Source organism: Esox lucius, chromosome 13 (genome assembly GCF_011004845.1).
Source record: "Esox lucius isolate fEsoLuc1 chromosome 13, fEsoLuc1.pri, whole genome shotgun sequence".
In the NCBI taxonomy this organism is placed as follows: domain Eukaryota; kingdom Metazoa; phylum Chordata; class Actinopteri; order Esociformes; family Esocidae; genus Esox; species Esox lucius.
This window is the reverse complement of record NC_047581.1, coordinates 12,560,618-12,586,969: the sequence shown is the minus strand read 5'-3', so window position 1 is coordinate 12,586,969 and position 26,352 is coordinate 12,560,618. Positions and strand designations below refer to the sequence as shown.

Below are 26,352 nucleotides of genomic sequence, written 5' to 3'. Positions count from 1 at the left end.
CAAATACAGTCAGAGAACAGCCCATCACCCCTGTGATGTTGGAGAGTTAAGGCCTGACCTAAGGATAAATACTGTGTGTGTGTGTGACAGTAAAAGACAGTAAAACCTGTCGGACTCTTCAAGCGAAAATGTGCGTGTGGGAGGGTGTTATTCTGGGCCTGGCGAATGTTACCACGGACGCAAGACTCACTGTGAACGGCCTCTATGACGTAGGGTACATTGAGGTTTCCGCTGGAGGCCAGCGCCCCGAGGAAGGCCGCTACGTCTGTGGCGCTCTGGAAGCACTCGGTTGACTGCTGGAAGCACTGGCGATTGTCAATCTCCAGGTACACTATGGCCCTACGGAGGACAGAGTCATATCACACCTGACCTAGAACCTCAAAGAAACAGCTCGGTTGGAGAAACCCAAGCTCAGTTGGAGAAACCCAAGCTCAGTTGGAGAAACCCAAGCTCAGTTGGAGAAACCCAAGCTCAGTTGGAGAAACCCAAGCTCAGTTGGAGAAACCCAAGCTCAGTTGGAGAAACCCAAGCTCAGTTGGAGAAACCCAAGCTCAGTTGGAGAAACCCAAGCTCAGTTGGAGAAACCCAAGCTCAGCCCGAAACGGCACGCCATTTTGCGGGTTGCCCGAAAATCATCTCTGACTCACCCTTTGACCTGCATAGGGTCCAGCTCCCTCCGTCTCCGCCGGTTTGCCGTGGCAACGGTGTATAGGCTGTTCGTCACGGAGCCGAGCACCGTGCCAGGGACCTCGGCCCAGGCTACCGAGCGCTTGGCGTTGCGCTTCCTCAGCTCCTGCTCGCTGCCGTAGTATGGGTAGATCATGGCCTCCCCCTTGGCGTCCCGCCGGAACACCACGTTGGTGTGGAGCACGCGGCTCAGCTCGCGCAGGAAGCCAGACGTGTTGTTCCGGAGCTGTTCCGGCCTGATTTGAACCACGATGACAAGGCGGCCCAAGGCCAGCTTCTCTGGCACATTATCGGCGCAGTCCAGACCATCCCACTCGCACTCGGCATTGTTGCATCCCTGGTCGCAGTGGCCGTCAGCGTAATGGTCCTTGCAGTACTGGTCATATAGAGGGCTGGGGGAGGACGGAAGGAATGGCGTTCGTTAGTATGGGCCGTAACCAGAGGTTACCCCGGACCGACTGTATCCCCACTCACTTGCACTGGCCCTCCAGGTTCTGACAGTCGAAGCCGTCATACAGGCAGCCGGAGTTGTCGCACTGCTCGTCGCACCTCCCGTTGTTGAAGTAGCGCCAGCACTGCAGGGACGACGTGCAGTTCTTCCACGGGTCGTCGAAGTTCAGCGAGCAGTCGCCGCCGTCCCAGCCGCACGTGTGGTTGTTGCACACGCCGTCGCAGAACTTGTTCCCCTTCCTCTCCTCGCACTGGGGGTTCTCGCAGCTCACCTCCACCTTCGGCGGGGGCGTGATGTCGCGGCCGAAGCCACCCAGGAAGCCGTAGTCCAGGATGTGACACAGCAGGCCGTTGAAGTTGGCCGGGCACACGCAGTGGTAGTAGGGGGCCTCGGCGGTGTACTCGCAGGTACCGCCGTTGTAACACGGGTTGGCGTTACACGGGCTGTCCGCCGGGTATTCACACTGCGGCCCGGTGAACGACGGGGTGCACAGACACCTGGGGCTCTTGTGGCCGGAAACGCAGGTGCCGCCGTTTCCACAGTGCAGGCTGCCGCAGGAGCGGGCGTCGTACTCGCAGCTGGAGCCGGTGTAGCCCTGGAGACGGGGAGAGAGAGGGAGCGCGTCAGAGTCGCCGTTGAACCGCGCCAGAGTGCGGCCAACGTAGGTCCGCCCGGGTACGTGCGTGTCGGTGTGTAACGCGCCCGGTAACCGTGGGCGTTAACCTACAGGCGGACACTTGCAGATGAAGCCGTGGGGAGTGTTGCTGGCTACGGCACACGTCCCTCCGTTACGACACGGTTTGCCTTTGCAGCCGTCGAATACCGTGTCGCAGTGCTGGCCTGCGGGAACACAAAGACAGGCACTTCTCATTATCGGCGACTTCAAGAAGCCACCAGACAAGCTAACGGTTACAACTTGTTTTTTTTTTTTTATACACAAGGTAACACACACAAGACAAAACTGAACTTAGAAAGGAATGCTCTAGATTCTTAACATCCGCCTCCAGCAGATCAGGCGTGGCGTGTTTTACCCGTGTATCCAGTGCGACAGTCGCAGCGGTAGTTATTGGTGAGCTGGACGCAGTTGTGCGTCCCACGGGGATCACACGGGTTGGATAGACACTCGTTGACGTCGCCCTCGCAGCGCTCTCCCACGTAACCGGCGGGACAGACGCAGTGGTAACCCCCGACCCGGTCCACACACCTCCCCTTGTTGAAGCACTTGGGCTCGTTGGCCACCGGGTCCAAGAAGGGGTTGCAGTCGTCTATGTTGATCTCACAGTGGACACCTGGGAGGACGGGGAGGGGGGAGGGGGGGGGGCAGTCGGCCTGTGGGTCACTGGGACTTCGGAACAGGGATCGAAGTAGAGCTGATGTTCTACGGAAACTTGCTCAACGTGGCATTTTCATTAAAGGGTTTCAAAACGCGTTCTCTTGTTTTCACCTATGAAACCCCTTTTTTGGTTCCATTAATTTCACCAGCACTTCAGCTGACCTGAAGACATACTCCTTCATGTCTGTGAGAGAAATCAATACTGTATTTGACTAGTAGGAGAGTTTTAGACATGTGGTGGACACTGTTAAGCCCTAATTAATGAAGTGTGGTGGATGAGGAGAGGTAAAAAGAAAGAGAGAGAGGGAGAGAGACAGAGAGTGCAATAGGGCGATAGAGGGAGAGTGAGAGGGAGTGAGTAGAAGCAAGAAAGGAATATAGAAAGCAAGTGGGAGTGGGGAGAGTGAGATAGATGGATGAATGGATAGATGAATGTAATAGACAGAGTTAGAGACCGCAGGAGGCAGGAGAGAGAAAAAGGGAGGGGAGAGGGGAGTTTGGAGGAATAATGGGGGTGGTGTGGAAGAGTGGGTGGCTGGACCCTGACCTTGGGTTCCTCTGGGACAGGAGCATTTGTAGGTATTGATCAGGTCAATGCAGGTGCCCCCGTTCTGGCACGGCTGGGAGAAACACTCATTGATCTCTTTGGAGCAGTTAGTCCCGACATATCCCAGAACGCACTAGGAGAGGGAAAATCAAAATCAATCACTGACATGAAACAAGGCTGTTTCTGTTTACCTGGCTGTTTTGCCAGTTTTCCGCACAGGTCAGCAAAGTGCCTTTCATCAGATTTCCACATGAATGAGAAGTTCCAGAGTCTGTTCATAAACAACCCATCCGTCCGGACACAGTTTGACGAGGCAAAACGATTGATGAAGAACAACCAGGTGTAACATCTCAAAGTGAGACTGAACTGGCGAGGTTTCCAAGCAGTACCTGACACGAGTACCCTCCCAGGAAGCTGGTGCAGGTGGCTCCATTCTGACAGGGGTTGGGGATGCACTCGTTCACCTGCTCCTCGCAGTAGCTTCCCGTGTACCCTGCCTGGCAGTGGCAGTAGTGGATGTTCCCTGCGTCCAGACACTGGCCCGAGTTTTGGCAAAGGGCGGCCACCTCCACTCCTGAAGACGGATGGCGGAGACATGGGTATGTGAGTCGTGCGGTCGTGATTTCTCTTGGTGGTGTGAGATTTATGGAACGGCGACGACCGGTCACAAATGCAATAATGCCCAACCTCGTTCGCGCCGTCCGGCTTACCTCTCTGTTTGGCCGCCACCTCGCAGGAGACCTTGGGCACGTCGCAGTAGAGGCCCGTCCAGACGCCCTGGCATTCACAGGTGTAGGTGGTACCGGTCTGCCAACATTTGGCCCCGTTCTTACAGGGGGATAATTCACACCAGCGTACCATGTTCTGTAGCCGACACACAATAGCACAACCGTCTGTCCCTGGGAGACACTGAATACCTTTCCCAGAAGTTGAAACGCCCACTGTTGTCTTACAGACACAAACACTAACACTCATTTTCATGTAGCCAAGCATATGAGCCGTAAATACACTATTTCAGTAATACGGACAATGGAGATGTGGTCGTCCAAAAAAACACAGCTAAAGGTTGTTCTTACGTGGAATGTAATGGCCATATACAGTCAACCCCAGCGGTGCTTTATTGCCATTTTAAACTCATTACCAACATAAGTAGAAATAGTCTTTGGTCATATCCGTGGTATACTGTCGGTTCAATCAATCAAACAGGTACTTATAAATCCCTTTTTACAAGCCCTTGTTCAGCATTGCAACAATGATCTGATCAACATTCCATGCCGCTTGACCACTGAATGCTGTCTGGCTGAAAGCCACAGTTTACACAAAGGCCATAAATCGGTTTAAATAAGTGTTTCTTTATACCGTTCTAATTGCATCGGTAACCTGTTTATAATAGCAATAAGAAAGCGTAGGGGTCTGTGGAATAGCTCTAGTTTTTCACTAATCCACACAGACGTCACCTTGAGTTAAGCTGTCCTTGTCAACATCATCTCGCATTAACACTTGGGTTCACGTAATAACGAACCCTTCATTATGACAGTATGAAGCCAATAGACTACGGCTAAAGGGCTGTGTCCAATCACAACCTGATCTATTGACTGTGTGTATTGCGGTGAAGTCAGTCTGCGGCATCTACCTGGCAGTTGAGTCCTGTGTAGCCCTGGAGACAGGTGCACTTGTAGGTCCCGTAGCTGTCTTGGCACGTGCCTCCATTCAGGCAAGGTCTGGAGTCACACTCGTTGATGTCGTGCTGGCAGTAGCTGCCGGTGAAGCCGGGCGGACACTGGCAGGTGAAGGTGTTGATGCCGTCCACACACGTACCGCCGTTGAAACAAGAGCTGAGGATGCGGGCGCACGTCAATGTCGTGCAAAAGCCATACCAGACATTTCCTTTAAAAAAGTAGGACTATTTTTCTGTTATTCGAGAGGGAATTTCTCGAGCCGCAACCGGATACTGGTTATTAACTGTTCCGCCACAGGGGGCAGAAGTGGACAAGTTCAATGTGTTTGAATTTGTGACGGACATAACCGGCCACATGAGGAAGGAATCCAAGCTGCCTTTACCTCTCGGTGCAGTCGGGTGTGTTGTTCTCACAGTGGATCCCGCTGAAGCCGGGCGGACAGGTGCAGGTGTAGCTGTTGACACAGTCCGTACAGTTGGCTCCGTTCTTACACGGGTTGCTGTCACACTCGTTGATGTCCTCCTCACACCTGATGCCGCGGAAGCCCGGCAGGCAAGTGCACACAAAGTTGTCCACCTCGTCCCGACAGAAGCCCCCATTACTGCAGGGGTCTAGGGGAGACGAAGGGAGCGGAGAGAGGTTAGCGATTAGCATAGCACACTGGCCGCCTCGACTAGGTCCCTTGGCTTATTGTTTGGAAGACATGAAAGAACGTGGCGGACGTTACAGTCATATCGGCCCGTTCTGACAGGAGGCTTACTGGGCTTGCAGTCGTCCACGTCGGTCTCACAGTTGCGGCCAGTGTAACCGGCGTTGCAGCCACAGCGGTAGTTGCCTATGGTGTTCTCACAGGAAGCCCCGTTGTGACACGGGTTCTTCACACATTCGTCAATGTCCACCTCACAGGTCTGGCCTGTAGAGGGCCGGGGAGGGAGAGAAGGCTTATTCCACGCACAGCTAAGAGTACACCCCAAATTTGTACGCGAAATTAGCCCATTTTAATATATTGATGCAGGAGTTAGTTTTTATGTGTAAGAATGTCATCATCTGCTACGAAATGTATTGCACCCTCACCTTGCCAGCCTTCTGGACATGCACAGGAGAAACTCTCATAGTCCTCAGATTCCTGACACAGACCTCCGTTTTTACAGGGCTTGGGGCTGCATGGTGCCAGCACAGTCTCACAGTTCTCACCTATCAGAAACACAGTAGTCATTTAGCAGGTGCTCTTCTCCAGAATGACGTACAGCAATTAAAGTGCATTGCTCAAGGGCACAATGGTATATTCGCAAATGTTTTGGCTAGTTGCCCAACATTCTAAACACTTAGTTCCCTCTTACCGCGCACACAGACACACGCGCGCACACAGACACACGCGCGCACACAGACACGCGCGCACACAGACACACGCGCGCACACAGACACACGCGCGCACACAGACACAGAGATACTGCTCTCAGTTTTATTGTTCGCACATTGGTAAAATGGGAGCCAGAATAAGTGGATGTAGTAGGTGACTGGATAGACTGACTGCCCTCCATTTTATTGGACATTTAAACAGACTTCATACACACACTAGTCCAGTGTTAAGTCTGTGAGTGTTAGACAGCAGAGTTGTTTGGACCTATGGAGACATTTCCCTATCTCTTTCCACAACACCCGACACTGACAGGAAGCAGGCTGGAGCTTCCTGCCATTGTCAAGGCATTAGCTGTTCTGTGAGACAGGAAGTCTGCAAACAGGAAATGTGTCAAGCACCCTGGCCGTTCAGTCCCAACCCCGCCCTTCACAAAAGCCACTGTTATTCCAGTTCCCAACAATGTGTGGATTTTTCCAAAAAGAAGACACAGGGAATAAATGAAAAAGGTTGCAATCCATCATTATCTTTTTTTTTTTTAAGATAATATAAGAAGACAGGATGTGAGGACTTCAGGAAAATATTTTCCAGTATGGTTATCTACGACACTTGTCAAGTTGTCATGGAAGGCCAACGTCAACACGAGCTTTAGCCAAGAGGGTTTCAGCAAAGAGTCTGGATTTTTAAGAGAAAGTCTTTCTGCTGAACTTCCATCAACAGCTGGGTCTTTCATATCATGTTTTTTCTGGTGTGTCCATCGAAGACACCCCGCACTTATCAACAAAGATACTAAAACATTTCTCAGAAAGAGAGAAAAACATTTCACAACAGACAAGCATTAATGTACCGGTGTACGGCAGCAAACAGTTGCACTTGTAGCCAGCGACATCATCAATGCAGGTCCCTTTGTTCAGGCAGGGGTTGGAAGCACATTCATTGATGTTGGTCTGGCAGCTCGGACCTAGAAACAAAACGTTGAGATGATAATGAGCACGTGAGTTTGATTCAGGGTCAAACAGATGAAGACGGTGAACGACATACTGACACAAACACACACACACACACACACACACACACACACACACACACACACACACACACACACACACACACACACACACACACACACACACACACACACACACAAACACAAACACACTCACCAGTGAAGCCGACTCGACAGGAGCAGACATATCCGCTGGTCATATCCTTACAGGTTCCTCCATTCATGCAGGGGTTGGACTCACACTCGTTGTTGTTGATGTCACAGTTCTTGCCACTCCACCCATTGTCACACAGACAGTTGTAACTGACAGAAACACGACACTCAACATTAGAGTTTCAGACAGTCAAGTCCTCATCAAAATCAATAGCATCTTGCTATAGATGTAAATTGGACACAGCTAAGCGACTGCCTTGGCCGAGGAGACACTGAAAGGTGTGGATAGGCTGACTCACTCGTTGACTTTATCCTGGCAGTGGCCGTGAATACATGGGTTGCTAAGGCACTCGTTGACCTGGGAGAAACAGGTGGCGTCGTGGTAACCCTCTGGACACACACAGGTGAAGGTGTTGATGCCGTCTTGGCAGGTACCCCCGTTGTGACATGGGTTGAGGGCACATTCATCTATGTTGATGTTGCACATTGTCCCTGTGAACCAGAAACCACAAACAGGTTCATTTCTTTGACCTCTAAACTCTTTAACAATAGGAATACTTCCATTTAGCTGACAACCTTCTCCAGAGCAACTGACAGTAGTGAGTGCATACGTTTCCGATCCCTGTCAACAAGCACCATGCTCTACCAACTTAGAAACTGATTCAGTACAAATGAAAAATGCTTCATGGTTAGAACTGAAACTGCTAACACAAAATCATGTTGCAGTCTTTAGAGGTTGGACTCCCAATCTGTGAAGATATCATTTTGAAGTCAAACACAAGCCTGACACAAAGCCCTACCCGTGCTACACCAGCAAATGGACCACACAAAAGAGTCTAGCTCTCCAGAGTAAACACCTCGAAAAACATGGACTTTTAAAGCCTGCTTTTGGTCGGCCATTTGAAACGCCGCCGCCATTCAACTGGTGCCACGCATAACATAAAGACAAGCCATTCAGCCCCTAAGCATGGACCCAATTCCTCCCTTTTAAAATATCAACTTTCAGGAATCTTTCAGGGGATCTTTTCTCCAGAGAAATCCCCGGTGAGTTACGGTCCTTTCAGGGCCTGCTGAGAGAGCCCAGCCTGTGTGTCTAGGCAGCAGGTTGGGGACAGGGAGGGGCTGAAAAGTGACACCGCAGCGGAAAACCTCAAAAGGAGAGCGTTCGCTTTGCATCTGTCGCCCCCTCCCCCGCCCATTGCTCCAACCCCTCGTTCGACCCGCCCTCAGCGGACCGGTCCAACCTTCGTCCAAACTGCATCAGAGTGGCCCGACAAACCGGTCCCCTTCAGGGGTTACTCACCGCTGTAGCCTGGCTCGCAGGCACACTCGTAGCCGTTGATCTTGTCGATGCACGTCCCATATTTGCACGGTTTGCTCTCACAGTCGTCCAGGTTGACTTCACAGTTTGTACCTAGGAGCAAAGAAACTAGCATCAATACTTCCGCACTCACGTTTTCACAGATTTATTTGACAGTTCTGAGGCTTTCCGAGTGTGTGCGCGTGTCTGACCTGCAGTGCCCTTGGGGCAGGTGCAGATGTAGGAGTTCTCGCGGTCCTGACAGGCACCGCCATTGCGGCAGGGCTGACTCAGGCACTCGTTGATGTTGAACTCGCAGCGTGGCCCGGTGTAACCGGGACGACAGTAACACGTGAAGGAGGCAATGCCGTCTTTACAGGTACCGTAGTGACAGGGGTTGGAGGAGCACTCGTTGATGTCCGTTTCACAGTGCTGCCCCGCGTAACCTAAAGGAAAGACGACGGGCTGGTCACTTTAGTCAAACTCCTCGCTTTGATTAAAAAAGAATAAAAACGCGAAATTGGTCAACGTCGATTCTTAGATAATGGCCCTTGTTTCGTACCGTCGGTACATTCGCAGGTGTACTTGTTCGGGCCGTCTGTACACTTGCCGCCGTTCTTGCAAGGCGTGCTGGCACACTCGTCAATATCCATCTGGCAAAGGCTCCCGGCAAAGCCTGGAAGCACAAGAAAAGGCGGGAAGTCAGTGTGTTTATTTGACTATGCGTGTGTGTGTGTGTTTAGTTAGAGTAGTCCAAACCATTCCCACTCAGTCTCTATAAACCTGCATATGAACCAATCGTGCTGTACAACAAGCTTTAAAAGTAGTGTTCCTTTCTTCCTACTCAAATTCGCAAATACTACCTATAACGCTAATACTAATTCTTCGGGTGGTTTGGGGGGAGGGGCTCGTGGAAATGGATGAAAGACAAAGGGTGGACTGCCTGCTTAAAGCCGAGCCCGTTGCCCCTTTTGTCCTCCAAAACTTTTCCATCACAATAGGCATTCTTTCAGCCCTGCCCTCGCCCTCCTACCCTTCCGCCTTTCCCAAAAGGCCCACCTTGACCTTTGAACTTCAGTATTCAAATCCGCAATCATTCAGAATCATCCAGCAGGGACCACTCTTGCCTGTAGTGATCTCCCAACTGCTGTAGCGGGAAAGTACAGTCTTTTGCAGGAACGCATTGGAATTCAATCTGTTAGGATTCATGATAAAGGAGATGGCTATTGGAACACACAGGTGGTCTGAGCCAGCCAGACGTCCCAGTTGTCACTAATCCAGATGGGAAGTGGCTACATGGCTACTTGTTAGCTCGGCTCCCGGGTGATTTTTCCCATTCACAACACGGGGGCCATTAGCTTTTCACTGTCCGTCCATGCTAACACTACGTAACACAGAGTGGGGATTTAGCCCAGGCTTCTGGATCACACAATACAAAAGGGCCCAGTGGGGTTTCCAAGGAGTTGCGATGTACAGAAATGAAAGGACACAGACCCTTTCACTACACTGGCCTTGGCTTACACCAGAACACATTTACATTTCAAGCAGGATCAATGAGGACCCCAAATTCCCCTCTCGCCCTCTCAGCCCCCGCCCATATACCCCCCGCCCCTCCCCAAAAACCATAACAGTCTATGCAGTCCCCTCCGGTACCCCAATACCTCCCTCCCCTGTTCCACTTTTGCCACTGTCTCATTGAAGACTATCTCCTTCCCCCTCGCCATTCACCCTATTCTGTCTACAGAGGTGGCTTTTCACCAACTACCCTTGTGTTCTCTGCTGTACCCCCTACTATTAATTCTTCAGCTTCCCAACTGCATGTTTTTTTTAACACAAGGAGCCTTCTGCCTTTCTCTTCAAGTTGTCTTTAAACCAAACCGACTGAACTGAACTATTTTCCCGCCAAATTTCTTCCACCTCAATAGCCCTGCTCAAAGAATGAGAAGAAAAACACATTAAGGGGGTTGAGAAACATTTCTGTGTTGGTCGGCCTCCGTTCTTCTATCTGAACATTCCTCTGCCAATAAATCCCTCAATGCCTCTCCTCGCGTAGTTTAACCCCAGTGGAATCCCCGGAGAAATGCCTCGACAAATCGCCTAGTTTCTATAAGTGAAACACCACCACACACAGTCCTCACCACGAATGCTTTGCTAACTACACAAATAGAGCACACGGAAACACAACACCATTTCATCTCCTATTCTTAGTTTCTTCCTTAGCGCTCAGTTAACGTCCTTGTGGGCTAGCTACATCCAAACCTCGTTTCAGTGCACACTCAGCTGAGTAAAAACTTGTTCAAAGTGTAAACTTCCTCAAGCCCTTCCTTATGGATTTTCCTGCTCGTCCGGGGCTGGCCTGCTAAAGCCTGCCTCAGGGCAGGGATTAGAGCCCGCCTCCTGCGCCCGACCCGTCCAGTGGGGTGATCGACCCCCCTTCGTCCACTGCGAGGCACCGGGGCTCACCTGTGAGACACTGACAGTGGAAGGTGTTGATCTTGTCGATGCATTTCCCATTGTTCTGGCAGGGGTTGCTGGCGCACTCGTCCGTATTGATCTGGCAGAACAGCCCCTTGTAGCCTGTAGCCAATTAGCAGGAGAAACAAGGTCCGGTTAGTTAGACCGTTGGTTAGTTAATCCCTTGGTTAGTTGGTTAGTTTCAAATCACCTGTCTTCAAGGAGATGGGTTTAGACTGTGTTCACACATTGATATTAATGGAGCCATTGAACTTGCTAAGAAGAAGAAGAAGAAGAAGAAGAAGAAATTGCACGTGTTTGTTCACGCGTGTTTGCGTGTCAATTACCTGGCATACAAATGCAGTGAAAACCTCCTATCCGGTCGAGGCAAGTGGCTTCGTTCTGGCAGGGGTTGGAGAGGCACTCGTTGACGTCGTGTTCACAGCGAGCCCCAGAGAAACCGGACAGGCAGTTACACTGGAATGAACCTTTGGTGTTCATGCACTTGCCCCCATGCTCACAGGGATTGCCACCTGAACACAGACATGGTGATCACCTTAACAAATAGCGTCTGACTGCGTCACAATGGAGAGAGACAGACAGAGACTGTCGGTCGCTCTCGGCCACGTCTCGACTAACTGAGCATAACAAAGGCTCCTATAGACTACAACATATTGACGTGTTGATCTGTGGTAACGGGGGTCCGTGAGAGCCCCTCACGGTGGTCCGACTAGCCATACCCAGCGAGCACTCGTCGACGTCCTGGTCGCAGGCGGCGCCAAAGTAGCCCAGGGGACAGGTGCAGATGGCGTTGCCGGTAACGGGGTTGTTGTCACAGTTGGAGCCTTTTTGACAAGGGTTACTGATACAGGCGTCATTCAGGTGACAGAGCAGACCTGGCGTCGACACGGGGACAGCAACATTGGTCGACGGGTTATCGTGGGTTAACGGTCCCAATTATTGGTGTTCAGCTGTACAATTTGAATGGCCTACGGCAACTACAGTGGGAAGTCACTCTGCTGCTGGGACTGTAAAAAGGCAGCGGAAGCGTGGGCTCACCTGTGCGCCCGGGGGGACACTGGCAATAGAAAGACGCCACTCGGTCGTGGCAGGTGGCGCCCTTGTCACAGGCGGCGGAGGCGCAGTCGTCGATGTTCTCGCCGCAGTCGTCGCCGGTCCACCCGTTGACGCACACACACTGGTAGGAACCGTAGATGTTGTGGCACGTTCCACCGTTCTGGCACGCGTTGGGTATCAACTCGCACTCGTCAATGTCGTCTAAACAGACCTGGCCTTTCGGGGAGAATGGAGGAGAGATGCCCAGTCAGCATGGTACAGAGGACACAAAGAGTCAGAGAGGGACAATGGAATATAAACATCTGAACAATTTACTAATAAGTAGTAAATTGTTTGCAGTTCCTGTAGTGAGTGATACTCGTACTCATAATTGTAATTGTGATATTTTGCAAAAAGATGGGTATGCACTTGGTACACATTACAGCAGTACCTGGTAAAAAACAAACATAAGCAGACAGATAAGGAAATATATACTTTGGATAACTGGCTTAAAAACAAGAATTGTTTGTTTGTGTGTCATCGTATAAATGTAAAAAACACCACATGATCTAGGATAGTACTTGAGGATTGTAATTGGATCCTAGATCTGTTTTCAAGAGAAGCATCTACCTGGAGCACAGAGCTGAATGGTGGGGGACATATGTGTGGGGGGGGGGGGGTATATATTTACCTGTGAATTCAGGTTTACAATTGCAGTTATAGGTGTTAACACCATCCACACAGGTTGCTCCATTCTGACAATTATTTCCAGGACAGTCATCAATGTTAGTTTCACAGTTCTGACCCGAGAAACCTAGAGAAGACAGGACATAACTTTACAAATCAACCTTGTCTCAAGAGACAGATCCAGTTAGATTTTCATAAATATAGGCAATATAAAAAGGAAGCTTATTGTACCAGTGCATATTGTATTTGTCCTTTCGTATTCCTCTCCCACATAGCCCAGACAATATTGCTTAGTATTACTGTAGTTTCAAAATGACTTGGTTTGCTACTTTCAAAACAGGAGGATTTAAACTACAGTTAATGCGGTCCACCGCCTCTTTCAGAGGACAATGAATGCCGGGGGTAAACAGTCCTTCTGTCTGAGGCAGTCAGAAAAAGGGGTTAGTAACAGACAGACCACAGCTTCCCTTCGTACAGCAGCAGCTGTGCTGGAATGAAATAACACACCACAACACTGTCTGCCACTCTCAATAAAAAAACATTTAACACATCAATATGCCGTTGTCCTACCCACAAAAACCAACAAACAGGGAGGTGGAATCTCAGCTTCATTGTAACATTGGCAAGGCTGGTGCACATCTTGGCTAATAAATAAATTTTTCGCTAGACTAGGAGAACAGTTTTTCCAACATTACCATGAGGCTGAAACAGGGCATTTAAACATCTAGCCTAACCTGCTGGGTTCAGAAGGGGGCAGGGTGGAAGTTGTGTGTAATGGGAGGGAGAGCGGAGATGGGATGACTAGTTGTGCTAACTGTCTACAGGACTAGAAGTCTCTGCTCTGCCGCGAGGATGTTGCCCCTCAGCTATTTCCTTTACGATAAGGCCCGACACTTTCCTGCTCCCCCACTGCCCTCCACGCAGCTCCCTCCGCCAGCTCTCATGACATCATCCCGACCAGCCACTACACAACTGACAGACTGGTATGGCCAGTTCGCCGTGGGGGATGTTTGTTTTAGACAGGGCACCTTAAGTTAAACTAGAAAGAAAATCCACAGCAAACGTATTGGTTTATACGTGATTATATCCAAACTTCACACAACTGGAAAGTTCAGAGTCGATGACAGAAGCAGAATCTGTGTAAACTGGCTTCGGGGCCCGTAGCAGATCAGATGGGGCCACGTGAAAGGGAACAGTACCTGGCACACAGGAGCACTCGTAGGCGGTCTCTCCCTTCTGGACGCAGGTGCCCCCGTTGTGGCAGGGGGAGGGGCTGCAGGGCAGATAGCGGACATCGCAGTGCTCGCCCGTGTACTCCTGGGGACACTGGCAGCGGTAGGCGCCCACCACGTTCACGCAACGCCCCCCGTTGCGGCACGGCGAGGGGTTCTGGGCACACTCGTTGACGTCCTGCTGGCACATCTTGCCGTAGAAGCGGGGCGTGCACGTGCAGATGTAGTGGGACTCAAAGGGCGTGCACTGGCCGCCGTTGGCGCACGGATTGGAGGCACAGGGGTCCGCCAGCTGACACTGCTTACCTGGTGGACAGAGACAGCCGCCTGGTAGGTCAACACAGGCAGCCCAACAAAACACTACAGGAAACCGTCATCATGTCACCCCCCGGCGCAGCGGAGACCGCCTCAGCATCCCGGCTAGAGCGCGACAAGTATTATTTACCGGACCAGCCGGGAGGACATTGGCACTTGTAGTCCTGGAGGTTGACCGGGTCGCAGCTGCCACCGTTCCGACAGGGCGAACTCAGACAGGCGTTGTTGACGGGCGTGAAACACACGCGGTCCGTGAAGCCCGGCTCACAGACACACGCGAAGCTCACCGAATCCCCTCGGAGCACCACGTGACACGTGCCGCTGTTTTTACAAGGAGAGGCGGAGCAGGGGTCTCTGTGCTGACATCTGTTCCCCACAAACCCATCACGACACCTGGACAGAGACAGAGACGCGACGTCAGAACAACATAACAACACTACAACATCGAGGTCTTGGTGAAAGCTGGATCGAAAAGATGAGGACTGACAACGGAGAACCCCTGTTAAACGGTTTCTGTTTTAAGCATGTGTGCAGTGCCTGTGGTTTTTGTCTGTGTTAGTAGCAGGACGATAACTAGGAAGAGTGATGGCAAATACCAAGTTGGAATCCACTCTCACCTCTCATGTTTTCAGAGGTGAGGGTAAACAAGGAGAGGAAGTTTCTTGGGGCACTGACATTCATCAATATAAAACTCCAGTAGGCTGGGAAACACTCCTCACCTCTCTCAACCCCCTCACCCATCTCACCTCCCGCACCAACTAGTCACAGCTCTCAGGGAGGAGACCTAAGGGCTCAGTCAGAAAGCTCTCCCTCTCGCTTTCCTGCCAAAAGTTTTTACAAGACAGCAAAGTCATGATAAACCTTGCAACTAAACTGAACATTTGTCTTTTCACTGTCGTCCTCTCAGACAATGTGTTTCGGCCATAAAACATGGGGTTTGGGGGGGGGGGGGGGGGGCAAGGGATACGTTCCACTCCCGTGAACTTTCTCACAGGTCTGAGCTAACGCTTCACAGAGAGATCATTTCATTTGCTGTTGTTTATTGCACATGTTAATTATTGATTTAATGTTTCTATGTAAACTAATGTTCAACCTGCCAATAAAGCCCCATTGAATTAAATTTAGAAAAGAAAGGGAGACAGAGAGAAAGAATGACAAACTAACAAATGGAGAGAGACAAGGTGACCAGAGAGACAAAATGAGAGGATGTGGGGAGGGAGAGAGAGACCTAGACAGAGTAAGAGAATGTGAGGGAGGGGAGAGACGGAGGGAGAGGAGGTGAGGGAGGGGAGAGAGAGGGAGGGGGGGGTGAGGGAGGGAGGGAGTAAGAGGAGGACAGCCTCTGCAGGGATCAGCAGGGATGGATTCCCACATTGACTAGTACAGTAGAATGAGGGATTAGTAAGACCCACACATACAGGGTCAGAGAGGTTAGCAAGACCCACACATACAGGGTCAGAGAGGTTAGGAAGACCCACACATACAGGGTCAGAGAGGTTAGGAAGACCCACACATACAGGGTCAGAGAGGTTAGGAAGACCCACACATACAGGGTCAGAGAGGTTAGGAAGACCCACACATACAGGGTCAGAGAGGTTAGGAAGACCCACACATACAGGGTCAGAGAGGTTAGGAAGACCCACACATACAGGGTCAGAGAGGTTAGGAAGACCCACACATACAGGGTCAGAGAGGTTAGGAAGACCCACACATACAGGGTCAGAGAGGTTAGGAAAACCCACACATACAGGGTCAGAGAGGTTAGGAAGACCCACACATACAGGGTCAGAGAGGTTAGGAAGACCCACACATACAGGGTCAGAGAGGTTAGGAAGACCCACACATACAGGGTCAGAGAGGTTAGGAAGACCCACACATACAGGGTCAGAGAGGTTAGCAAGGGGCTATGTAAGGTTATCAAATTATACACTGTTCAGTGATGTCAAAGTCACTGCCACCAGACACTCCTACTTCAGAAAGATAACATGGTCTGCCAACAACCACTATACTGTTACCTAACACTCTTACTTCAGAAAGATAACATGGTCTGCCAACAACCACTATCCTGTGACCAAACACTCCTCTACTTCATAAAGATAAGTCTGCCAACAACCACTATACTGCGACCAAACACTCCTACTTCATAAAGATAAGTCTGCCAACAACCACTATACTGCGACCAAACACTCCTACTTCATAAAGATAACATGGTCTGCCAACAACCACTATACTGTTACCAAACACTCGCAAGGGTTTTACTACACTGTTTTCCACAGGGCTAGAATGTAGGGTGGTTGGTTAATATAGATAGACTGACGGCATTCTTTAACAATACACAACAATATTATATGGAGACCAATACGATGGCAGAATTTATGACATGAAAAATAGCAACCATCTGGTCTAACATCTTAGAGATACTTCCATACAGTATCTCTGCAACTTTTTAAAAATTGTTTAAAGCATAGCATATACACAGAATAGATTACTATTAACCCAGAGGGGGCCGTCTAAATCCCGTTCCCAAACATTCCCAGGCAGCACTTGGTTGTGAGTAGGGTTGGAGGCTCGGGGCCAAGCTGGGGGCCCCCCTGTGGGGACAGACGTGTTTAGACAGCGTCCCTCTCTCACAGGATTAGGGTGAACAGGGAAAGAAAACATCACATGGTAGTTTGGGTGCTAGTTACACAAACATCAAGGGTCTGATGTCACTTTGCTTCAAGGTGTGATTTCACAGGACATCCAGCCTACCTTTACAGTGCCTGGGACATACAGCAGCTTGGGTTACAAGGAGCATATTAGGAGGATTTTGTTGACAAGAAATGCAGAGGAAGAGAAATGCTTGTCTACAAAAGTCCCCACCATCGCCATATGCTATTTTTGGACAATTCTAAATGAACCATTTAAACATAAATCAAATGGTGTTTCTCCATGGTGACACTAATATATCCTCTGTGGATCTTGGTTTTCCATAGTTTTAGTAAAAGCCCTTTTGTTTCTTTCCCATCATTGGCTGCATTTTAATTATGACGTGCAAGAATGCAGAAGAATTCCGCCAGACAGCGTCTGTAGCAATGCAGTGGTGAATAGTGGGAGTCTATAAGCCAACCCGGGTCTCACAGAATGGGGGACAGTGCAGACACAGCGGGTGCCGGGATCTGGGGGTCGTGGGGCGGGGCGACGCATCACTCTCCGGGCCACGCTTCCCCAAAGGAGCAGCTAGGGAGCAGGTGCGCATGTTAATGAGGGGACGGCAGCTGCCGCCGGGCCGCCGCTCACTCAACCCCACCCCCACCCCCACCCCCCACCCACCCATTTCTGCACCTCCGCGCCCCCTCCCTCAACCCTGTATTCCCCCATCCCCAAGAGAAAAGCAGTGGCCTGGGCAGCGGGTGTCTGAATACCCCCCCGTCCCCTTAGAAGCAGTGAAGGGGGATAGGATGAGTGGGTCCATTGTTTCTCCTCCCCATTCAGCACCGACCACAGACAGGCTAGGCCGGCCCGGGAGCCCACGAGCTGAATGCCTTCAGCTGTTAAACCTTTTCTACTCTTCCTTTGGTCCACAAAGTACTTCTCCGCTCTCCTTATACCAGGACTGGCTCATCACTGGTCACTGCGCGGGATTCTGTGTAGCTTCGTAGATCATGGCACTTACAAAGAGTTGTGGGTTCAATTCCCACAGGGAGCCAGCTTGCATATTTTTTGGGGGAAATGTATGCGCACACAACTGTAGGTTGCCCTGGATAATTATGTTCAGTCCATTATCTTCATTCCATTGCTTCTATTTGGAACCTTATAACGACTATCGTTTCACACCGTCCCTCCTCCGAGGACGTTTTCTGGCTCCCTCCCCACCAGTTTTCCCCTATGCTTCCTTTTCATGACATCCATAGAGATGACTGGTTTTGTAAGCCAACATTTGGGATTTGATTCTTGACTGGACCTTTGTCTGTTTGTTTTTAGGCAATTCAAATGCCATTTATTAGAATCTCATGTAATGTGTTATGAGTGTTTTGGTGCGTTTTAAAATCTATAAAACAAACCATCCCCCCCAATTGTTCCAGATTTAGTTTTCCCTTTAATTCAAGTGTGCAGCAACTGTGTTAGCAGAGTTTCGGAAGCCAACTAGCCTCCTGTGGCATATGATTGCAGAGTTAGCGAAATAAATCGCCAATGGATTGAGTGGTAAGGATAGGCAGCTTTGTAGTTAACATTTAACCAAGGTTTTTGGGGAAGCGGTTACTGCATAATCACTAACGGCTACACCAAGTGGCATGCACTGATGCCACTTGCCACTCCCCCTGCCTCGTCAGAATGTGTAAGGAATATATGAATACCTAATGCATTGAGACAATTCTACACGGTTGGTTTCCTACTAAGCTCAGTAAATGTTTTAATATTGTGGAATTCTATAGTCATTTAAAAGGAAGAACAGTTGTCTTTTTTTTAAAACTTACTTAGAAATTATATAAATTATAGAAACATGGAGATTTTGACCACCTTCATTGATGAAGGTAAGTGAATGTAACAAATCAAAAAAATCATTTATACAAAAATAAACTGAATTACTTTATGCAGGAAGAGTTAGTACAGCCCTACCATTACCATCATATACAATAGCTAAAATTACAATTAGGTGCACCAAAACAAGTGCAAATGATTGGAAAAGCATTAGAGAGTAACCTGGGAGAGTCCAGCCTTCCACATAGTTTGAAAAACATTCAAATTTTTTCCAAACTTGGTCTTGACTTTATGGGTGTGTGGTAACACATCATGCCAACATCAACAGACATATCCAAGGTCCTCAGAAGAAAGATTATTGATGCCCATGAGTCTAGGAAATGGAATTTACCATTTCCCAAAAATTCTAATCACCAACAGACGGAGAAAGCTCCAGATGACAAGCAACCTACCAAGGTCTATCCTTAATCTATAGGTCTTCCTAACAAATTCAGCCAAGAACCAGAAGATGCTCATAGAAGTCTCTAAGAACGCCATGGTAACATCAGGGGATCTACAAGGCCTTTCATGTCATTATAAATTAATCTGAAGGAGACAAACATGGCCTTCATGGGAGCTCAGAAAGAAGCCTTAGCTCTAGCACTGTTCCCTTTAATGACTGCCAGGCAACACCTGTGTAAAGACCAAAATGACTGGAACAATGCGCTCTGGACAGGTGAGCCAAAGGTGGAGTTGTTTGCCCGCAATACCTGAGGTTTGGCGAAAACGAAACACTGCCTTTGAACCGAAGAACCACATACCAAGCGTTAAAGCTGTACAATGTCTCAGGGCCGAGTCAACTTGCCCGCATTGAGTCAATCATGAATTCCACATTGTTCCACAGAAATGAGATGTATCCCACTAACACACATTTGTACATAATCATTATCAAATATAAACTACATTTGTAGTTATTTCTATTGTTTTATCTTTCTGACAGCCCGCACAAAAGACATTTTACAGAACCTGTGCCACGGACCATAAAAGGACAACAAAAGACAACCGGCTACTCTTTTATGGAGTGTTTACTTTGCACCATTCAAATCAGACAGTCAAACGCAGCTGCTACAGCAACAGACTCCCTTCCAAGTCATCTAGACTACAGCTTGTTAATCTGGGCAGCAGGTCATCTTTCCGTCTGAAAGTTGAGGAAGACCTGAAAAGAAGAGAGAAATCAGAAGCTATTCCTGTGTGCAGTGGGGCCAGACTGGTGTCATAACACATGGATCTCTGGTCAGGCACATACTGTTGTTGTGATCCTGTCTCCCTCCATATCCCAGCAGCCTCTATTGTCCTGCTGGGAGTTCTTTTCTTCCTGGTCATCAGTAGCTTGTGTGTGTCTCTGTGTGTGTGTGTGAGAAAGAGAGACTGTGTGTGTGTGTGTGGTGTTGAGGATGAAAGACATGGCTGCAGTGAGCATCAGGCAGCTCAATACCAGCCCAGGTCGGGGGCAGATGTCAGAAGACATGACCTCCGGAGCAGACGCCAGTACTCCGGGGGGGGGGGGGGGGTGCTTTCCTTACATTTGAGCCACAACCTGCCATCTGTCACTCTCTGAGTTTTCACAGAAAACCACAGTGGCTTTGAAAAGACACACACACACACACACACACACACACACACACGTCTCTCATTTGGCTGCTGTTGCGTCCTACTTTGGACCTAACAAGGATGAGCTTTGTTTAGAGCCTACGACAGCCATTAAGCCCCCTGTTTACCACTGATCTACAGTATTAGACTGTAGTTTCCCTTAAGTGGAAAACAGACCACACAAATTGTAATTAGCAGCGGGTAACTTTCCTGTTGCATCTGACCACAGAACATCTGCCGTCCTTTTCTATTCATTCCATGACCGTGCTTGATAATTATACATTTTAAATTCTTTTTGATGTTAACTTATTTGGCATTTGAAATTATTTGACATTTGTGATGATTCTGCATGTTACATGCTTGAATTGCCAAGGTTGTAGACCCAGCAGGTGATTTACCATCCACGAACTTGGTTTATTTAGTTGGTCCAAAAGATCAGTTTTAATTAAATTTCATATTAACAGCACAACAGTGTTGGAGGCCTAGAGCTTTTCAAGCCTTGTTTTATTTTGCATGAACTATTTTCCATGTCTCATCCTCATCTTTAAAACATCGAAGATTCTCCAGCCAGGAGTCAAACTGAGCCAGGAATACTTTTTTTCATGCCTATTTTCACTCTCATTTCCTGGTTGTTTGGGGTATGTGCCTCTGCTAAGTACCCTTTAGTCTTGTCAGATGTGTTTAAAAGCACTCCCCCAGGGCCTGCTTTGGTGCTTTGCCGTGCTCTCTTTTTCCCAGCCCACATCTGGTAGTGTTCATTAGAGGCCTGTTTATTTGACCCTATTACTGACGGAGCCCATGGGAAAGGCACCGCTCCCCCAGGGACCGGGATACAACACGGGGAAGCAAACGGGACAAGGGTAAAAGACAGGGAGGCAGAGGCTGTGTGAAGACCGGAGAGGCAGAGGTTAGGTAGGTAGGAAGGTAAGTAGAGGGGTAGGTGTGTTTGTGTGTTGGGGGGGGGCAAAGTGAGAGGCAGTTGGCAGAGGAAGGGGAGGGGACTCCTGAATACTAATGACTGGTGGTAGCGGTACTAGGGACTTGTTGCATTGTAAGGAGGCGAACTTCTTAAGTGCTTGAAGGTGGTTAAAGGTGGTTTAAATGAATGTGACAAGGAAAGAGACCCTGAAGAAGAACCTACAAAAGACTATTTGCTGAGTACATTGAAAGTGATTGGTTGGGTCTACATATTGTAGAATATTACTTCAGACATCATTTCTGACTGTCTGTTTTGAAAAGTTTTTTTTTTTGAGTCTTTAGCATTCCCATAGATGAGTATCCTTTGTGAGAATGTGTGAGAACATTAAAAGAACACCTGCGACTAAAGCAGAGGTCTTCTGTTTGGAGTTGGCAAAACCACAAGTAATCATGGGTATCATGTAGTGTGCTGCCTTGTGGGTAATGAAAGTCCTTTTCAGTTGTTCTGTTAGGATCTACAGACAGACAGGTGGGGAGGCTCAAACGATGAGGATGTTCCTCTAGTGTTTCCTTTCCTGCCTCACTGCACTCGCGCACACACACACACACACACACGCACAAACACGCACAAACACGCCTGCCTGCCATTCATATTAACCGCTGTTATTCAAATTTAAGGGATTTGTCTTGGCATGTGTCACCTTTCAGATTCAAATACTTCTAATCCACCGTTGAAGTTGCCCAACGTCAAGTCACTACGTTCGGCGAACACAGGACACACGGTGACAGAGCAGTTCACTGAGGTGGGTGCCAAAGGAAAGCCAACACCGGCCAGGCGGGCCATGAAAGCACAGGGCCTTGTGTGATATGATCACATACAATACAGCACCTTTTCTTCCCTCAGTCCTCGGAGGCCGTTTCCTGTATCTGAATGGAAGGGTATGTGTGGGTGGGGACTAAGACTCAGGGACTCATCTGCCCGTAGCGAACAGAGATAACATTGAAGCATCCCTGGCCAGAGACAAGGGCCGCTTTCATTCATACTGATACTGTAGTCAGTCACCACAACACTACACATGCTGCCAGGGAATTAATGGGCCTGCTTCTTACTTCTCTTCGGTCAGAAACATTTAACGCACACGTAGCCAGGCCATCTTGCTAGCTTTTTAGAAAACCTTGACAGAGACTTGAGAGAGATTGATTATCCAAAGTTATATCTGTTCCAGCTCTTTCAATACAGTGCCTGGAGATTAGAAACCTGTCGGCGAAGCCTCAGGCGCTAACTGCAATTTGTCTCCGAAGCAATGGAGTCTGCCTTGTTACTGCGGGAATACTTTCACCACACGGGCAACACAAAGGAGCACGTACGACGCTCCATTACTGATGCCGTATTGCGATGTCCTGACCCACGTGTCATCCACAACACATGGCCTCCAAATCTCCCACCCCAGCCGGGTACTGAACGCTCCTCTGAAGTACAAGAGGTCATGTGACTTACTGTATCAATGGCTTGTCAAAAACACAAGCGAGTGTCTTCTGTTTGCCTGCCGACTGACAGAGGTATGTGAACCCCGGGCACGGCAGCCCTCTCCAGACCCTGCATCTCTCATCTGTCTGAGGATAAGCCCATTGATTCAAGCCGTCCCAGAGCCTCGCCAGGAGGGTGGATCATATCGCTGCCTCCACCGGCTCTGCTGGGCTCAACTCGGCCCGGGCACTGCTTTCTGTTACTGTCATGTCAGTCAGCTAGATGAGGCCTCACTCAAGGCCTCAAAGATAAACTGCGCTCCCCTGCCCTGATCCCAGGGGCTTTCATCGCCAGTCCAGATATGAAGAGGCATTCATGGCATGGAATGGAAAGCAGGCCTCCCTGCGTTAAAATACAAAACCGAAGCACTGGACGGCACTTGACTCAGGAATACCACTTGACTTGACTTCAGAGCGACGTGGTACTCATTTAGGTACAGGAAGGTCATAATCCCGTTAGGCATGAGACATGGCAGTGCAAAGACACTTTCAGTTCAGGGAAGGGGCTTCATGGGATTTATCAGGCATATGCGGCCTGTCTAATGCAGCCGGTTTGACAAGATGTAACACAGAAACTGGCCCATCTCATCATCCCCTCTCTTACTGCGTTAACCTCCAATATGAGGCAGTGAGTATACAGTCCTTTCTGGTTTGATGGATCAATTATTAGGGTTGACTGATAACATTATAATTTCATCCACAGAACCCACCTGGACGGAGATGGTCCAACCAGGCATTCACTTCTAATGAAGGCCCACTGTATTATTTATCCCACAATGCTCAAAGAATTTGTCATATCAACAATTTAGTTGGACTCGCCAGACAGTATTTTCAAAATGGAAGACTTATGTTGAGAAACCCTTACCAACATGAGGCGTCACTTTTCTACATCATAGCACTGTTTAAAATGAGTCAAAAGACTGTTTTAACTTTGTTCAAACATACTGTACATCCATAAACAAGAAACCATTGCCAGTAATAAACACATGAGCAAATACGTACGTTCCAAATATACAGGCAATTGTTCAGTTTCGGTACAAAGGGATAATACAAAAAAAAAGGCATAGTAAAAAGATACACAAACTGAAGGCTGAGAACAAAAAATAAAATGAATCCCTATACAAATAACATGGTGCTCCAATCTAGGATACCACTCGTTGCAATCACCATGTTTAATTAAGAGAGTCTGAGGACAGTGAGAGGCACAATGATGGCTTTGTGGTCCGACAAGGGTGGGCAAAACAACGCCAGACAGAATAAAGATGTGGCTCAGAGCCAAATGATTCCCTGGGCCTGACAGAGCCAAGAGCCAACCAGGCCTGATGGAGCCACGTCGCTCAGTAAGAGAGAACCGGCACTGACGCCTGGCTGGAAACAGAGCCCTTGTTCAGGTAGCCTCTGTAGAAAGGTCGGGGGACGAGGGTTTGGGGGGACAACATGCAGTACGTTCTGTGTGCTGGTGATGAAGAAGATCTACTATACTTTGAAAAAATAATAATAATAATTGAATGAAAACCACCACAACAACTTAAGATATGCATTACAAGTTCTCATGTATCGGCTCCCAATTATGAAACCGTCCAGTTGAATCACACTCTACTGCCATCTGTCCTTGTAAGGAAAATCACTCATAGAGAGAAAGCCTATTCAACAGGGGGACAAAACCTTTGAGCAGGGGGAGCGGGGTAAGGCCAGGGGGGAGAAAGTGGCAGGACATGGAGAGGCAGTGGGATGGGGCTACAGCCAGCACTCTGGGAAGCCTCACCCAGATTAGTCACACAGAATTAATCTGACTAGGGAACAATGGCCACTGAGCTTCTGGCAAAGCCCAGCTGTCGTTCCGTGAAAGAAAATAGAAACAAGATTTAAAGCTCAGAGTGAATGTCTCAAATGAATACTTCTACTGGGGAGAGGGAGCCGGCATTCTGTGGCAGAGGCCGGCGCTGGACCGTACGCTAGACACGCAGACACAGCGACCCCCCCCCCCCATCAATACCAACATGTCATTTATTGGCTGGACCAGACCTGTGTTGTGTTTGTCTTCCAAGGATAGGCATGTGCAGCTATCTGAGAGAACTGAAAATCAGTCCTTAACAGGGACTCAGGTCAACATTATTCAACTATAACAACTTAACTTTTGGATTGAATAAATAATTTATCCTGGATTAAACAAACTTGTGGTTGCTCAAAACACTGTAAATAAAGAACATTTCTTACCACGATTGTGGGAATCATGCATGAGTCTACAACTGCTATCAGTGTCTTGACAAATCAATGTACTGTTTTTTAAACATGCTGCAGGTGCTTGCAGTGTATGATTGCCTCTTGTAAAAAAAATAAATTTAGAACTTACTTGCACTCTCCATTTCCTTCTACCGTGGGCTCACACCGCCCCAGGTCTAAACAGGACTCGGTGGATGTAGAGCATCTTAGGCCTGGAAACAAAGTCAATACAACAACAACAACAACAAACTAAGAGCAAATAGTAATCTTTTCATTTTATTTTCACAAGACTAGTTTATATACAGGTATCATTCTCATCAATGGATGATTTTGTGAAAACAACAACATCGGTTTACTAAACCATGAGTAGGCCTACTAGATGAAAGCACTACAGCGCATGACTATGCCAGTGTGACCCAGGTCTTACTACTGCCACCATGAAATGCAGTTTGTGGTGAACATGACTTGACACCACACCAGCAGAAGCATTCTCCCATTCACAGCGGTCTCAAAGAATTTACAGTATTTTTGGGAGTAACACACAACTGCAAAAATAGTTCTCTAACTGACTCAGTAGCCGAGGCTTGAGTTTTCATATTGCTGCGAAAAGTATGGTGAATTGTGAACTTTCTGGCAGACGCTCGGTGGACAGCGTATGCCTGGCACGAGCTGGGTCTGGGAGCGCAACAGCTGTCAAGTGTGAGGCGAACGTACAAAAACCATACATCCACATGAAGCCCAAAGGACATGGAAACAATATAATGTACTAAATATAACATCAATTAGCCAAGTTAAAAATCCGTACATGGCGGTTCAAATAAAAATCATAATTGGTGTTGAGTGCGCTATGTCGTCTCAAATCACTGCAAATCAAGAAACTTTATCACAACGACTGTGGGAAATGTAGCCAACTTCACTCAACCCAACATTTTCCAAAAGGGTAAGCTTCGCTAGATGGAATCATGCATGAGAATTATCAGTCGGATAGTGTTCATACAATATACTGCCTGACTATATATATATATAACTATAAACGTACGAACATATAAAGAGAAAACAATCTAAAGACCAAGTGTTTTACCAGTACTGAAAGACTTTTCTAGCAAGTAATTCTCTCGTGTCAAGATATCGCCAAAGACAGACTATTTAAAATATAAGTTCGAATGCAACAAGTACAACGTTCTGAGATCGTTACAATCAAAATTGCCGCTTTCCACCTATTTGTTATTGCCTACACATCTGCATTTACTTTGCGACTTTATGTGAGTGAATTAATCTCCGTATTAACTCTACAATTTCAATTGTTTTATTTAAAAGTATCTATGTGTATCGAACTA

At 48.4% G+C, this 26,352-nt stretch overlaps 1 protein-coding gene across 1 annotated transcript in view; it reads right to left on the bottom strand.

Annotated features, from left to right (window-relative positions):
• Positions 1 to 26,352, bottom strand: part of LOC105014132 (neurogenic locus notch homolog protein 1) — a 34,078-nt gene that overhangs the window by 7,443 nt on the left and 283 nt on the right. The window contains exons 2-27 of the mRNA XM_010876176.5: positions 25,146 to 25,227; positions 14,388 to 14,650; positions 13,910 to 14,248; positions 12,715 to 12,837; positions 12,027 to 12,260; positions 11,708 to 11,863; positions 11,315 to 11,500; positions 10,977 to 11,090; positions 9,076 to 9,189; positions 8,726 to 8,959; positions 8,517 to 8,627; positions 7,513 to 7,705; positions 7,218 to 7,363; positions 6,902 to 7,015; positions 5,772 to 5,891; positions 5,458 to 5,610; positions 5,080 to 5,308; positions 4,652 to 4,853; positions 3,729 to 3,882; positions 3,408 to 3,592; positions 3,019 to 3,151; positions 2,170 to 2,427; positions 1,866 to 1,978; positions 1,162 to 1,733; positions 648 to 1,079; positions 191 to 339 (exon numbers count right to left, since the gene is read on the bottom strand). Of these exons, the coding sequence (XP_010874478.4) occupies positions 191 to 339; positions 648 to 1,079; positions 1,162 to 1,733; positions 1,866 to 1,978; positions 2,170 to 2,427; positions 3,019 to 3,151; positions 3,408 to 3,592; positions 3,729 to 3,882; positions 4,652 to 4,853; positions 5,080 to 5,308; positions 5,458 to 5,610; positions 5,772 to 5,891; positions 6,902 to 7,015; positions 7,218 to 7,363; positions 7,513 to 7,705; positions 8,517 to 8,627; positions 8,726 to 8,959; positions 9,076 to 9,189; positions 10,977 to 11,090; positions 11,315 to 11,500; positions 11,708 to 11,863; positions 12,027 to 12,260; positions 12,715 to 12,837; positions 13,910 to 14,248; positions 14,388 to 14,650; positions 25,146 to 25,227 (5,109 nt within the window). The remainder of the gene's footprint in view (positions 1 to 190; positions 340 to 647; positions 1,080 to 1,161; positions 1,734 to 1,865; positions 1,979 to 2,169; positions 2,428 to 3,018; positions 3,152 to 3,407; positions 3,593 to 3,728; positions 3,883 to 4,651; positions 4,854 to 5,079; positions 5,309 to 5,457; positions 5,611 to 5,771; positions 5,892 to 6,901; positions 7,016 to 7,217; positions 7,364 to 7,512; positions 7,706 to 8,516; positions 8,628 to 8,725; positions 8,960 to 9,075; positions 9,190 to 10,976; positions 11,091 to 11,314; positions 11,501 to 11,707; positions 11,864 to 12,026; positions 12,261 to 12,714; positions 12,838 to 13,909; positions 14,249 to 14,387; positions 14,651 to 25,145; positions 25,228 to 26,352) is intronic.